General features: G+C 42.1%; 1 protein-coding gene and 1 non-coding gene across 51 annotated transcripts in view; both read left to right on the top strand.

Annotated features, from left to right (window-relative positions):
* DEPDC5 (DEP domain containing 5, GATOR1 subcomplex subunit) overlaps positions 1-15,653 on the top strand; it is a 156,779-nt gene that overhangs the window by 70,436 nt on the left and 70,690 nt on the right. For 29 of the 50 annotated variants that reach the window (XR_013522751.1, XR_013522758.1, XR_013522745.1 and 26 more), the window contains 3 exons: positions 7,874-7,939; positions 11,588-11,771; positions 13,334-13,494. Coding sequence is in view for 39 of the 50 variants with exons in the window: in XM_078339077.1 (XP_078195203.1) it covers positions 7,874-7,939; positions 11,588-11,771; positions 13,334-13,494 (411 nt within the window). In the remaining 11 variants the exon portion in view is untranslated. The remainder of the gene's footprint in view (positions 1-7,873; positions 7,940-11,587; positions 11,772-13,333; positions 13,495-15,653) is intronic. The other 21 variants (XR_013522747.1, XR_013522752.1, XR_013522748.1 and 18 more) reach the window with 1 other exon arrangement.
* LOC118148310 (U6 spliceosomal RNA) lies at positions 11,854-11,960 on the top strand. Its single transcript, XR_004735076.1, has one exon. It is a non-coding gene; the product is annotated as a U6 spliceosomal RNA (small nuclear RNA).

Raw genomic sequence — 15,653 nt, forward strand, 5'->3', positions numbered from 1 at the left:
TAAGTTCCTCTGTATTGAATATGCTTCTTCCCTGTCTTTTACCCCTGTTTCTGACTGGCAGGCATCAACTCAGTCTTTATGATTCAGCTCCAACAATACCTCTTCTTTGAAGCCTTCCCTGGTAGTTCCCTCTCCTTCCTCTGCCCTCCTGAGATATGTTAGGCATGTTTCTGCACAGCTCCATATGCATAACCCAGTTGTACAACTTGGCATGTCATGATCCCACTGTTTGTTTCCATGTCTGTCTCCTCACTAGACTGAAAGAGCTTATCGTTATTCATTTTTTCCACTCAATGTTTAACACATTTATTAACACATGAATTTATATTTCCAAGACTAAACTGCCATATGTGAGAAGCATTTGAATAACACACAGAATTAGTGCTTAATTGATATGTATTTAATTAGACATAGTCCTTTTTTTTTTTTTTAAGAAACAGGGTCATGTTCTGTCATCCAGGCTAGAGTATAGTGGCATGATCATAGCTCATGGCAGCCTCAGCCTCCTGGGCTCAAGTGATCCTCTCACCTCAGTCTCCTGAATAGTTGGGACTACAGGCACATGCCACCACACCTTGCTTAATTATATACATATGCTCTGAATGTTTAGCTTCTCACAGAGGGTTATTTTACTAGTCAGAGTGATATTGTTAAGTGGGGTCATCTTTTCCCTTTCCCAGTCCCCTTATATAACCTATAGCATGTGTTTTCAAAGGGGTTAGTGGTCATCAAGCGGTGATTTATAGCCACATGGAAAACTGAACTCCCATCTTTGACCCCATGCTACCTGATCAATTATGTTAATGCGCCACTGAAAGAAATTAGATAAAATTCAAATTTTTATGACCATATATCTAACACTAATTGATTATAATCAGATGTAAAACCAATTAATGTCAGATCTTCAGCATATATCCATAGTCTTCCTTGCATTGGTCTTAGCCTGGCCTAAGGTGTCATCATCATTTGCCTAGATGCAGTAGCCTATTACCTGGTCTTGGCCTCTTCCGTTGTCCTTCCATATCATCTATTTTCATCACAGCAAATCAGAGTGACCTTTCTGAAATAGAATTTAGATTATGAACTTCTCTGCACAAAATTTTCCAAGGGCTTCTCAACTCACTTGGAGTAAAAGCCAAGGACGGCATCATGGTGGCCGATGTCATGTGGCTGCTTGTTACACTCAGTTTTCATCTCCTGCTTTCCTCTCTCACTTCACTCTGGAGGCTCCCCAGATAAATGAGGCTCACTCTGAATCTCAGGTCCTTCCCCTTGTTCTCCCCTCTACTGTGCCCTTACTCCAGAGACCATCATGGCTAAGGTCCATATGTCTGCATTTGACCAGGACAGGCCTGGTTTGAATTTATTGACCCATATGATTATTAATAGTATCCCCTTCCAGTCTCAGAGGTGTCCTGGATTGGATGATAAATGATATGGCCATCCTACCCATAGCTCTCTCTCTCATTTCCTTCAGGTTTTACCTGAATTCCCATACTTTACCCTATCATTCCCCCCCAGACCCTCTTTACCTAATATTTCTCCATTGTACCACCTGGCATACTAGATTTTTTTAATTTTGTAATTTTTTAATTGTAAGTTCTATGACGGTCAGGATTTTTGTTTTGCTCATGACTTTATTCCCAGAGCTTAAAATAGTTCCTGGCACATAGTAAGTAGTTGAATGAATGCTAAAAGTCTTCTGAGGTTAGCTTCTCTCTACTGAAGCATGATCTAATTTTTTTTCTAATGCTTTTGTTTCTTACAAGCTTCTTGAACAATTAACTAGATTCCTTTTTTCCAAAGACTTTGGTAGTCTTTTTCTACTTTGCTTGGTTTTTAAGTGACTTTCCTTTTAAGCCATCCTCAATCTTCATGGAATATAGTTTTGCAAACTCTTACCCATTCCAGAAATGTCTGTTGAACTCTAGACACTGTGCTAAGGCCTGAGAAGAAACAATAAACTATTAAGACACTGACTCTCCCAACCTCAGGGAGCCATGGCTCCTCATGCACTTCGGATTCTATTTCAAGCTGTTCCCATGCGGGTTAATGACAATGAAAGTAAAGCCCTCTTGTGGGGAGTTGGACTGTGAACTTGTGGGGAGTTGGGCTGTGAATGATTCTAGTGATACAGTGTGGTTTGAACATGTGATCTCTGCTAAATGAGGATGTGCTAGATAAGGGAGTATGCTGTGATGAAAACAGCCAGGATCAGAATTCCCCCTGCTCTTCACTGGACTTTGAACTGAGACTTAGGTTCTTCATCTGTGTAATGGGCATAAAGATCCTTTTCTTCCTGCCTGCCCATCCCACAGAGTGGTTGTCCAGATAAAAAGTAGGCTGGGTACATTACAGGCTAGATTACCATGTTGAGTCCTTGTTTTGGGACAAGGTGGGGTCTGAATTCACAATTGATTAACGTTTCATTCATTAAAAAAAATCAGAGAAGACAGGGCGTGGTGGCTCACGCCTGTAATCCCAGCACTTTGGGAGGCAGAGGTGGATGGATCACCAGAAGTCAGGAGTTCGAGACCAGCCTGACCAACATGGTGAAACTTCACCTCTACTAAAAATACAAATACAAAGATTAGCTGGGCATGGTGGCAGGTGCCTGTAATTCCAGCTACTTGGGAGGCTGAAGCAGGAGAATCGCTTGAACCCAGGAGGTGGAGGTTGCAGTGATTCAAGATGGCATCATTGCACTCCAGCCAGGGTGACAAGAGTTAAACTATCTCAAAAAAAAAAAAGGGCCGGGCGCAGTGGCTCGAGCCTGTAATCCCAGCACTTTGGGAGGCCAAGGCAGGTGGATCACGAGGTCAAGAGATCGAGACCATCCTGGTCAACATGGTGAAACCCCATCTCTACTAAAGATACAAAAAATTAGCTGGGCATGGTGGCACGTGCCTGTAATCCCAGCTACTCAGGAGGCTGAGGCAGGAGAATTGCCTGAACCCAGGGGTCAGAGGTTGTGGTGAGCTGAGATCGCGCCATTGCACTCCAGCCTGGGTAACAAGAGCGAAACTCCGTCTCAAAAAAAAAAAAAAAACCAGAGGAAAATCCAAACAGAGAAACCTTATCTGTGACCCTACCTTCATGTCTCCAGGCTTGATGGTTTGCACCATCTGCAGGCACTCAAGTGTGACTCAGTTTTTCTCCTGCATTTGGATGTGATTCTTGTGTGAATCATGATTTACAGAAGTAGCATCTCTGTAGGTTTCCCTCCCAGTCCCATAGAATTTCATTTGGAGCATTGTTGGTGGGGACCTGGTGTCTGCGGTCTTCACTTATTTTTCACCAAGCTGCCCAGCAGAGACAGGGCAGTTGGTGTGATTGGGCAGATAGTTGTTATCCTTCTGTTTCTTTAACTGGGTACCGTTTTAGAAGACTTGCTGGTAAATGTCTTCCTTTATTGGAGGTAGATAATTTTGAAAAAGAAAGTAAGTGGATGTCATGTTTTCTTTCTCTTTAGTGTTGAGACTCAGAATCTGCAACTTGGTGTTTGCGTTGAATATAGGGTACATGCGGTGTATTTGGCCTGAGAGCCAAAGTAAAAGTAACTCATGGCACATTGAGACTGGATAGAAGGACCTCTGTTATTCCTCCAGGCCAGGTCAGTTTTTTTTTTTTAATGGGTAACTGCCACCTCTGTAGCCCAGAGAAGAGAAACCACTTGCCTTAGCCACAGGCTTCTAGATGTGGGCTTGGAACTAGCCCTAGAGGCTCCACACTGAGTAAAAAGCTCCACACTTTTTGACATTGAGGTTTACAACCAGAGAACACATTCACAATTCTGAACAGATGTCAAAAGACAGATCTGAGATGACTCTTATCAGCATTGGCTCCCCAAGTTGTATGTCTGGCTTTGAACTTTGAGTGTGAGACTTTATTCCCAGATGGTGAGTTGGAGCAGAGCTGGCTGACCATGAGGTTTCACCTCCATCATTGCAGGCTGGTGGGGCTCTTCATATGCCAATAGCAAGTCTGTATGACTGAAAATAAGACCTCAAATACAGAGTGGCAGAGGCAGTGTGTGAGGCTTGAATTGCAAGGAAACTGTGTGTAAGTAGCTTCCTGGAAGTCCTCAAAATATTTGCTTATAAGTATAATAGCTGCCTGGAAGTCCTTAAAATACTTGCTTTTTCAGGATATGTATGTACGTGTGTGTATGTGTGTGTGTGTGTGTAGGTGTGTCCACTAGAGATGGCACAGATCTACTTTTGGCCTAGGATTCAAAGCTGCTCTGATAAGTTGAACTATTTCTTTTTCTTTTCTTTTTATGAACTGTTTATTAGTGTAAGAATTTGAGTTGTTTTGCAGACCAAATCTAGAACAGGTTTTCTTTAAACACAAAACAGGTGATCAAATGGACAATCTTGGTAGCCAAACCTGGGAGGTGATATAGTAACGATTCTCTTATTGCTCAGAGTGTTTTGCAAATGCCAATTTGCTAATTGCCTTCATACCAGTTCTCAAGTGGAATAAGAAAATTCACCTTATTGCTTCTTTATAATCATGCTTTATATTTGCATGAAAATGAAAGTTTGTCAGCCAGGTTTATTTTTACAAAAATTTAGTTCCAAGTGGCTTTTGGCTATTGACAAAGAACAGATAATGTTTCAACAGCTAACAATCGGTGCCCCAGATGGATAGTCAAGAAATAGAACATCTGTAAAGTTGAGCAGAAAGAATCTAAATGCAGGTTCCAGCTACTGACTGTGAGATCTCCAGTAAATTACTTAACTTCTCTGAGCCTCAGTTTCTTTGTCTGTGGAAAAGGATCCTACCTACCTCATATCTACTCCTGGTGTTGGTTTGAATGAAATGAAATATTGTGTTTGTCTGACTTAATACATTGTATCTTCTAGTATGATGACTAGTAATTTAAAAAAATCTGCTCCAGGTAGTTCCAAAAGAAAAGTTCTAAAATTGTTTTGGCCAGGTGATATCATCTTTATTTATTTATTTTTTTCAGACAGAGTCGTGCTCTGTGACCTAGGCTGGAGTGCATTGGCATGATCGCAGCTCACTGCAACCTCAGCCTCCCAGGTTCAAGCGATTCTGTAGTAATCCTCATGAGTAGCTGGGATTGCAGATGTCCACCACCACGCCCAACTAATTTTTGTATTTTTAATAGAGATGAGGTTTCACCATGTTGGCCAGGCTGGTCTTGAACTCCTGACCTTCAGTGATCCACCTGCTTCGGTCTCCCAAAGTGCTGGGATTACAGGCATGAGCTACCACGCTCAGCCCATCTTTTTAGATTAAAAAAAAATTATTTTAAAATTTATGTCCAGTAGAATGTACTATTTTTAGTGTAAGTTCTATGAGTTTTGACAAATGTCTAGAATTGTATACCCACCAACAAACATATCAAGATACAGAAAATTTCCATCACCACCCAAAATTCCCTTGTGCCATTGCTTTGTACTTAGTCCCCTCCGCCTGTCCTCTGGCAACCACTGATCCGTTCTCTGTCCCTCTGGTTTTACCTTTCCCAGCATGTAATGTACATGGAATCATACAATATGTAGCCTTTTGAGTCTGGCTTATTTCACTCACCATATTGCATTTGAGGGGTTAATTTACGTTGTCATGTGTCAGTTGCCTCCTTTTTATTGCTGAGTAGTATTCCATTGTATGGATGTACTACAATTTGTTTATCCTTCCCCTAGTTGAAAGATAATTGGGCTGTTTCCAGATTTTGGCAACTGTGAATAAGACTTCTATAAATGTTTACATGATTTTATATAAACAAAGTTTTTGTATGAATTTAAGTTTTCATTTTTCTTGTATAAATTCCTAGAAGTTGATTGCTGGGTCAAATGGTAAATCTACTGTTTTCCAAAGTGGTGTGCCATTTTGCATTCCTATCAACAATGTATAAGTCTTCCAATGGTTCCATATCCTTGTCAACACTTGCTATGTCCAGTCATTTTCATCATTCAAATAGGCTTGTAGCAGTATTTTACTGAACTTTTTTTTTTTTTTTTTTTTGAGACAGGGTCTTGCTCTCTCACACAGGCAGGAGTACAGTGGGACAGTTGTACTCACTGCAACCTCGAATTTCTGGGCACAAGCAATCTTCCTGCCTTAGCCTCCTGAATGGCTACGAACATAGGCACATACCACCATGCCTGGCTAATCACTGTGCTTTTAATTTGCTCTTTCCTTAATGACTACTAATGTTAAGCATCTTTCAATGTACTTATGTTCTTTTTGCATATGTTGTTTGGTGAAGTGTCTTCATATCTTTTGTCCTTTTCCCATTGGGTTGTTTGTTTTCTTGCTTTTGAATTTGAGAGTTCTCTATATCTCCTGGATATAAGTCCTTTGCCAGATACATGATTTGCAAGTGCTTTCTTTCATGTTGTAGATTGTTTTTTCAAAGCTTTCCCAAGAAATTTATAAATACTTGTTCTTGTTATAAAAGATTAAAATCAGGAGGCTGAGGTAGGAGAATTGCTTGAACCCAGGAGGCAGAGGTTGCGGTGAACCGAGATCGCGCCATTGCACTCCAGCCTGGGTAACAAGAGCGAAACTCCGTCTCAAAAAAAAAAAAAGATTCAAATGACCCAGAAGTATTTAGAGTAAAAAGTACAAATTCTCTTTTACCTCCTGCCCCTTCCTCCAGCTTTCCTGTCAGAGGTAACCACTGTTGACTAGTGAATGTCTTTCCAGTTCTTTCTTTAAAATATTTTTACTTATTTTAAATAGAGATGGGATCTCACTCTGTTGCCTAGGCTGGAGAGCAATGAAGTGATCATAGCTTGCTGCAGCCTTGAACTCTTGGCCTTCTGAGCCACCAAGCTCAACCTCAATTCTTCTTATGGTATCATAATTTTCTAGTAAATACATGTTTTGAAAGGGACATTTAAGAACTGCTAGATGTGTTTTAAAATTGCTAGATGTGTTAGTTGACAGTCAATAAGGTGCATTTCTCTTTTTTTTTTTTTCCTCTTGAGACAGAGTCGCTCTGTTACCAGGCCCCAGGCTGGAGTGCAATGGTGTGATCTCAGCTCACTGCAACCTCCGCCTCCCAGGTTGAAGCAATTCTCCTGCTTCAGCCTCCTGAGTAGCTTGAACAATAGGCGCAAGCCACCATGCCCAGCTAATTTCTTTTATTTTTTAGTAGAGGTGGGGTTTCACCATGTTGGCCTGTATGGTCTTGATCTCTTGACCTCGTGATCCGCCCACCTTGGCTTCCCAAAGAGCTGGGATTACAGGCTTGAGCCACTGTGCCAGGCCAATAAGTTGCATTTCAAACAATCTTCCTGTTTTTCCTTTCGGCCCAGTTATAGGTGAAATCATTGTTTTTATGTTAAAGTAATAAGTTTTGATGTCCCGTGTTATATTTTAGAAAACCATGATTTGGGAAAGAAAATTCCAGAAGATAAGGATGGCTGATGAGTGAATTGAATTTAAATAGATCATTTTATTTTATTTTATCTATTTTTTAGAGACAGGGCCTTTCTCTCTCTGTTGCCCAGGTTGGAGTACATGGTGTGATCAAAGCGCACTGTAAAAATAGGTCATTTTCTATTCAGTAAAGATTGCTCTAATTAGTTGAAATGACTTTGAAATGTGTCTCTTTTCTTGAAATAAGTGGCAGGTTGCTCATGTGAGTGTGATCTCTTTTAACAAAGAATGATATCAATAACCTCAGAGTAAAGTTCTGGCTCATTCCCAATTTTAGATTGATCATTTTTCTTTGATTGATTCCTTTGTATTGTTTGAAATATTCAGCACAGAATTTGCACTTGGTTTATATTTTTATTTTTAGCTCCAGTTTTGGCCTTTTTCAACCGTAACGAGTCAGAACTCTTTTGCAGTTTGAGCCTTTTTAAGACAAGCTGTTTTTATCTTTCAATAGGTATGAATCCTAGGACCCAGAATAAGGATTCTCTAGAGAACAGTGTTTCTACCTCTCCAGACCCAAGTAAGAGGGGGCAGTTGACTGGGAAAAGGGGTGGACAGGGAGTGTGGGGTGGTCAGAGCATGAGGAAACAAGAGGAAGCCCTGTGGGAACTGAATGGTCCTGAGGTCCACATATCTCTGGGGTATGGGAAGGTCATGTGGTGAGGGAGGACTCTCTGTACTCTCTGATGGAAAGTGAGAGGGGTGTGACTGAATGACCTGTTTTGGAAGGTGATTCAGGGGTACCTGGGAAAGGCAGCAGATTCCCTGTAGGGCCCCTGTGCTGGTCCAGAGCTGGTCTTCACCTTTAAATGCCTAATGATATCTCCAGGAAAAAGTTAAAAAGACACAATGGGCTGTTACTGGAATCACTTGCCAGTCTATAGTTGAAAATGTCTGGCTGGTTTGCATTCTTTTTGATCATCTTTTTTTTTTTTTCTTGAGACAGAGTTTCGCTCTTGTTGCCTAGGCTGGAGTGAAATGGTGTGATCTCAGCTCATTGCAACCTCCGCCTCCTGGGTTCAAGCGATTCTCCTGCCTCAGCCTCTCGAGTAGCTGGAATTAAAGGCGTGCCACCACGCCTGTCTAGTTTTGTATTTTTAGTAGAGAAGGGGTTTTTCCATGTTGGTCAGGCTGGTCTCGAACTCCCAACCTCAGGTGATCTGCCCACTGGCCTCCTAAAGTGCTAGGATTACAGGAGTGAGCCACCGTGCCCGGCCTCATCATCATTTTCAATATCTATGCAGTAAAAGAGCATCTAAATATCTATAATAATAAAATAGCAGAGAAAATCCTGACTTGATAAACTTTACTTAGCTGTGACCAGTGGATATATTTCACTGAGTCTTTTTGTCCCCACTTAGTAATCCTTTTACCATTTCTTCCCTCCTCACAGTCATTTGTAATGGTAACATCAAGCACATTATTGTATATTGGTTTGAGTAATCATTTCTTATTCATGACCATTTGGATGGTTTCCTGCTTTTTAGCCATAGCATAGAATGAAGTTATGATAATACCTTGTGGGCTGAGCTGAGCATGGTGGCTCATGCTAGTAATCACAGCACTTTGGGAGGCTGAGGTGGGCAGATCACTTGAGCCCAGGAGTTTGAGACCAGCCTGGACAACATATTAAATTAAAAGTTAATAAAAAATTAACTTTTAATAATATATTAATAATTTAACTCTGTTAAATTAAAAGTTAATAATAATAAGTAATACATGGTGCAGCAGGTGTATTTTTTCTTTTGGTTAATGTCTTTGGATTATATTCCCCCAAGTATGGTTGGCAGATTGACTATTTTCCCCGAAAGGGGCCAGCAATGAATAGATGATCCCATTTCTCTACAATCCTATCACTGGAGTTTGTTACACGTGTTCATTATTGTTATTTTAGTGGTTCTGAAGTAGAACTTCCTCAGAGTCCTTCTTTTCAGTACCAGAAGATACTGGGGTTAGAAAATAGGCTGTGTTCTTTTTCTAGAGACAGAACACCCTTAAACTTACAATCAGGATCCTTTTTCATTATGGGATCTTGTACTAAGCATTTGAACTGTCTGTGTCTTGTTGTGTGCCCCGCAGAAAGCATTTCTACAAGATTTTTGTAATCCTGAGGGTCAGCAGGCTGATGAGGGCTGGGATGATCTAAGAGGACATAAAGATAGAAATTTCTTCTCTTAGCCGGGCGTGGTGGCTCAAGCCTGAAATCCCAGCACTTTGGGAGGCCGAGGTAGTTGGATCACAAGGTCAAGAGATCGAGACCATCCTGGTCAACATGGTGAAACCCCGTCTCTACCAAAAATACAAAAAAAAAATTATCTGGGCATAATGGCGCGTGCCTGTAATCCCAGCTACTCAGGAGGCTAGGCAGGAGAATTGCCTGAACCCAGGAGGCAGAGGTTGCGATGAGCCGAGATCGCGCCATTGCACTCCAGCCTGGGTAACAAGAGCAAAACTCTATCTCAAAAAAAAAAAAAAAAAAAATTTCTTCTCTTTCTGGCTTTCCCCACTGGGGCTTTGATCAAGTCTCCATCTTCTGTTCTAGCCAGGAAGTAGAAACAAGGTCACCTCCTCGGGTGCCATATAGAAAAATAGAGATGATTAATTAGGCTATTCTGGGCTATGTTTTGGATTCCTGAATTATTAATGAGTTAATAAGGTCTAACTCCGTGTAGAGCAGGAGTTAGACCTGTTGCAGGCTAAATCATCTTCCCCAAGTCAATGGTGCCATATGGGGCATCTTTCTACTGTGACTTAGCACACAATTTTTGTTCTTCATTGATGGGAGGGCTGATGGGGCAGCAGGGGCTATACCACATTGTAAGCTATATAGCATGGTACAAAAATAAGGCATATGAGTATCCCATTCAGAACTTAGAGACAAAGGCTTAGAGTTTTTTGGAGAGTTAAAAGATAATCTTCACTTAAATTACTTAATAGAGGTAACTACCCTATTACTTTTTTTTTTTTTTTTTTTTTTTTGAGACAAAGTCTTACTCTGTCTTCAGGCTGGAGAGCAGTGGCGCAATCTCAGCTCACTGCAACCTCTGCCTCCCGGGTTCAAGCAATTCTCCTGCCTCAGCCTCCTGAGTAGCTGGGACTAAAGGTGTGTGCCACCATGCCCAGCTAATTTTTGTATGTTTAGTAGAGACAGGGTTTTACCACATTGGCCAGGATGGTTTTCATCTCTTGACCTCATGATCTGCCCACTTCAGCCTCCTAAAGTCCTGGGATTACAGGCGTGAGCCACCGCACCTGGCCACTGCCCTATTACTTTTAACTCAGTGAAGTTCAACCAAGGAGATTTTTCCTCCCCAGGAGAACATGTCAATGCCTACAGACATTTCTGGTTTTCACAACTAGAGGATACCACTGGCATCTAGTGAGTAGAATCCAAGGATGGTGCTACAATACCCAGGACGGCCCCCACAACAAAAAAATTATCTGGTTCAAAATCTCTGTTGTTGCTGAGGCTGAGAAACCCTACTTTAGCTGAGGACCAGGCAATTCTGGACAGACCCATGGGGTCAGGCCTACTCTGCTAACCGCAGCTTTCATTTTTGGATTGTTAAATGCTGTCTCTTAAAGTTCCAGCCTCCTAACTTTCCCAGACATCCTTACTTGATTTTTCCTCCCACCCTTTTGGATCTGTTACTTATTTTTGCGGTGCTAGAAGTATTCCTTATTTCTGCTGCTGTATGCTGTTTGCTCCCAAACCAAGCTGAGCTCCCCTCTTTTCCCCACCCAGCCACACTGCAGTCCTTGGGAGAGATTCATGCTTGGGCCTCCCTGCTCTTGGAACATTGATGTGCTTCGACATGTAATTCTGCCTGCCCTGCAGTAATCTCACCTGCATTACAGCTGTAGCTCACGATCAGCAGAAAATGAAAAGTATCAGCTGTGAATCCCATTTGCATGATGGGATTGGATAAGCATGTGCACTGCATTGTCTAACAAACTCTGTTTCTCTCTCTTTCTCCCTTCCCTATCTTTCCAATCTTCCCTCCCCTATCTTCTTCCCATCCCCTTTCTTCCCAATCCTGGCAATTTTCTCACCTTTCACCATGAAATTTTTTCCCCACCCTTCTCTCCCTTTCCTTCCCCTGACCCTCCCCATCCCACACTTGCCATGGTGACCACATGTACCTTTTCCCCCTGTTACATGAGGCAGTTCTGACACTGTCTGCTCCCCCTGTAGTGCCAGGCTTCTGTTGCACAGTTGGAGTGGACTGGAAGTCTCTCACTACTCCGGCGTGCCTCCCCCTCACCACCGACTACTTCCCTGACCGCCAGGGCCTGCAGAATGACTACACAGAGGGCTGTTATGATCTCCTCCCAGAAGCAGACATCGACAGGTTAGTGTCAGAGAAAAAGGCACTTGGCTTGGTTTGTGAGGGTTGTGTACATATCCCACACATGCATCAGAACACTGAATTTGTGCTTGCTTCAGCAACACATATACTAACATTGGAATGATACAGAGAAGATTAGCATGGCCATTAAATAAAAATAAAAATAAAAACATTGATTTTCTTTTATCTTTCTTTTTTTTTTTTCTTTTTATTAAACTGAGACAGGTTCTCACTCTGTCGCTCAGGCTGGAATACAGTGGCACAATCACAACTCACTGAAGCCTTGATCTCCTCAATTCAAACCATCCTTCCACCTCAGCCTCCTAAGTAGCTAGGAGTAGCTGGGAGTGGCAGCGTCATATTCAGCTAATTTTTGTATATTTTGCAAAGACACTGTTTTGCCATATTGCCCAGATTGGTCTCAAACTCCTGGACTCAAGCCATCTTCCCATCTCTTGTGTCCCAAAGTGCTAAGATTATAGGCTTGAACCACTTCCTGGCTGAACACTGAATTTTCAAGCCTGTGTCCTCCTTTTATATTTGGGTATTTTTTTTTTTTTTGATACAGAGTCTCACTCTGCCACCCAGGCTGGAGTGCAGTGGCGCAATCTCGCCTCTCTGCAACCTCTGCCTCTCCGGTTCAAGTGATTCTCATGCCTCAGCCTCCCTAGTAGCTGGGGCTATAGGCATGTGCCACCACGCCCAGCTAATTTTTTTGTATTTTTAATAGGGACAGAGTTTCACCATGTTGGCCAGGCTGGTCTCAAACTCATGATCTCAGGTGATCAGCCTGCCTTGCCCTCCCAAAGTGCTGGAGTTACAGGCATGAGCCACTGTGCCTGGCTGTGGGTAATTTTATGATGTAAGAACTGTTCATTTCTCCAGAGTTCCATTGACATCAACTATTTCTCCTCGTTGAATGATTCATTTTAAACTCCTGTTCGTTCTGGTCTCGCTGATTATCCTCATATTTTCTAATGCAATTATTTTGGGCACACTAAATTTGATTTTCTTTTCTAAGATTACTCATTTGGGCATTTAATTACCTGCCTTTTTTCACCTATTTGAACTGTTCATTTTCCCCAAAACACTGATTAACAAATTGTTAGTGGGGTTTTTTTCATATATTTTATTATATTTCCTTTTCTGTCTTTCTTTTACATATTGTCGCCCAGATTGAAGTGCAGTGGTGCCATCTTGGCTCACAGCAACCTTTGCCTCCCAGGCTTAAATAATCCTCTGACCTCAGACTCCTGAGTAGCTGGGACTACAAGTGCATGCTACCATACTTGGCTAATTTTTGTATTTTTTTGGTAGAGTCAGGGTTTTGCCATGTTGCCCAGGCTGGTCTTGAATTTCTGGACTCAAGCAATCTGCCCATCTCAGCCTTTCAGAGTGCTAGGATTATAGACATGAGCCACTGCGCCCAGCTCAAACTGTTAGTTTTATGAACCACCATAGAATGGTTATAATGGAATAAAGCAAAGGAGGTGATGGGACTGTGCACTTGTAAGTGTTACTGTCCCTGGCCAAGTATCTGTATGAGCAATCATCTGTTTTTTTAGGAGGGATGAAGAGGGTGTGCAGATGACAGCCCAGCAGGTGTTTGAAGAGTTTATTTGCCAACGTCTCATGCAGGGCTACCAAATCATAGTGCAGCCCAAGGCACAGAAACCTAACCCCGCCGTCCCTCCACCGCTGAGCAGTAGCCCACTCTATAGCCGAGGTGAGTTTTTCTCCTTGGATTTATATTTTTTTCTCTTCTGTATTTGTGGAATTGGGTTTTAAAGATGGTAAAGAATAGATAAATTGAGAAGTAGTTGTTTTCAACACAAAAGTTTTCTTTATAAATTCTACTTAAGTGAGGAATAAAGTCTCCTTTAGGCATGGATTTATTGTAAATGCTCTCTTTAATTTGTAAATCTCTCTTTAAGGAAATAAATATGACCAATATCAGGAATGGGACAGCCTGGCTTGAACAGATATCTGGGAATAGTAGGCAGCTGAGTCAGTACTGAGCCGTCAAAGTATGTAGAGAACATTCTAAACCCAGAAACCTATATTTAATTGTTTCTAGTACGGTGTCTGGTACACAGCAGTTTGTCAGATGTTACCTAGACCTGAAGTTTACAGTTCTTCTTTTTTTCCCTGTTCTGGATTCATCTACCTCTTCTTTATCATTGAAGCTTAGTGGCTTGAAGCAAGCCTGGGTCATCTGTGAGTGGCAGAGGCAGCTAGTAAATGACAGAGAATGGGTGTTGCTAATTGATCAGAGCCAGGCAATGGAGAGCTGTTCTAAAATAAGTCTAACAGAGGTAATTAAGTGCAGGTGCCTGGAATCAGAAAGCAATAATTACTTCCTGGAACAATCAATGAGCTATCTGAGTCTCCTGTCTCCTCATTATTGCAAACAAGATCCCCACTTCCCTGATCACCTAGTGATAACCTTGAATCATCTTTGTCTTCATGAGAGCTTTTCTGGCCAGAGGATTAGAGAACTGTGGCCCTGTTTGAAGGATCATGTGGTCATCTAGTCCAGGCCCTGTTGTTTAAGTATGAAGCTTTGGACTCCCTCTGGATTTTCTTTGAAAGCCCCTTGTGACATTTATTGCATGTTGCCTTGTGTTCATCTTCCAGAACCTACTGAATGTTAACCTTTTTGAGTGCCAAGACTATTTCTGTTCAACTTTTTGTCCTCTGCAATGGAAACCACATGCTTGGCATACAATAATATGCAACAATATGGGTCAATAAATATATGAATTTGGGCCTGGCACGGTGACTCATGCCTGTTATCCCAGCACTTTGGGAGGCTGAGGCAGGCGGATCCCATAGATGGGGTCAGGAGTTCCTAACCAACCTGGCCAACCATGGTGAAACACTGTCTCTATCAAAAATACAAAAATTAGCCAGGTGTGGTGGTGCATGTGTGTAATCCCAGCTACTTGGGAGGCTGAGAAAGGAGAATTCCTTGAACCCAGGAGGTGGAGGTTGTAGTGAGCCAAGATTGTGCCACTGCTCTCCAACCTGGGTAACAGAGCAGGACTCCATTTCAATCAATCAATAAAAACGAATGAATGAATTTGGCTAGGCATAATCCTAGTACGTTGGGAGGCTGAGGCAGGAGGATCCCTTGAGCCCAAGAGTTCAAGACCAGTCTAGGCAATTTAGGGAGACTGTGTCTCTAAAAAAAAGGAAAAGAAATAATAAATACATGAATTCATCTATTCACTCATTCATTCAACAGTGTCTTTGAAGCACTTACTCTGCATGGTTGGGGAGAGGATTTATAGCCCCCTCAGGGAAAATAGCATTAGTCAAACTAGTAAATATAATTACATGTTGTGAGACTGAGGGAGAAGTCATGGGGCTGTCAGAACATTTAATATGGGGCTCTATCTAATCTGATGGGTCATGGACAGCTTCCTAGAGAAGGTAAGGTTTGAGCTTAGGCCCAAAGTATGTGTAGAAGTTATTAGGAGCAGCAGGTTGGGAATGAAGAGCAGAAGTAGAAGGGAAGAGCATGCCAGGCAGAGGTCAGTTTGTGCAAAGGCTCTGTGGCATAAAGCATTGGGATACTTTCTGGATGCCAAAAAGAAGGCTGATGTAAGGGAGCACAGGGAGGGAGCCAGAGGTATGGCCAGAGATGTCAGGAGACCCAGGTCTATCTGAAGGGTTTTGTTCTTTATCCCAAGAGTAATGGGATGAATTCACCTTTCATTTCACTGGTGCCTTCCAGGCTGCCCACCTGTTGTTCTCTGGAATAGCTTGAGGATATCCTTCTGTGGTCTGAGTTACTCTGTGTCCGGTTCTGTTCCTGGCTAATCCATGAGCCTCATGTGATGGTTAGTTGGGCAAGGCTACTTGCCTGACTGTATCCTTTCT

This window comes from Callithrix jacchus, chromosome 1, assembly GCF_049354715.1.
Source record: "Callithrix jacchus isolate 240 chromosome 1, calJac240_pri, whole genome shotgun sequence".
NCBI classification, from domain to species: Eukaryota; Metazoa; Chordata; class Mammalia; order Primates; family Cebidae; genus Callithrix; species Callithrix jacchus.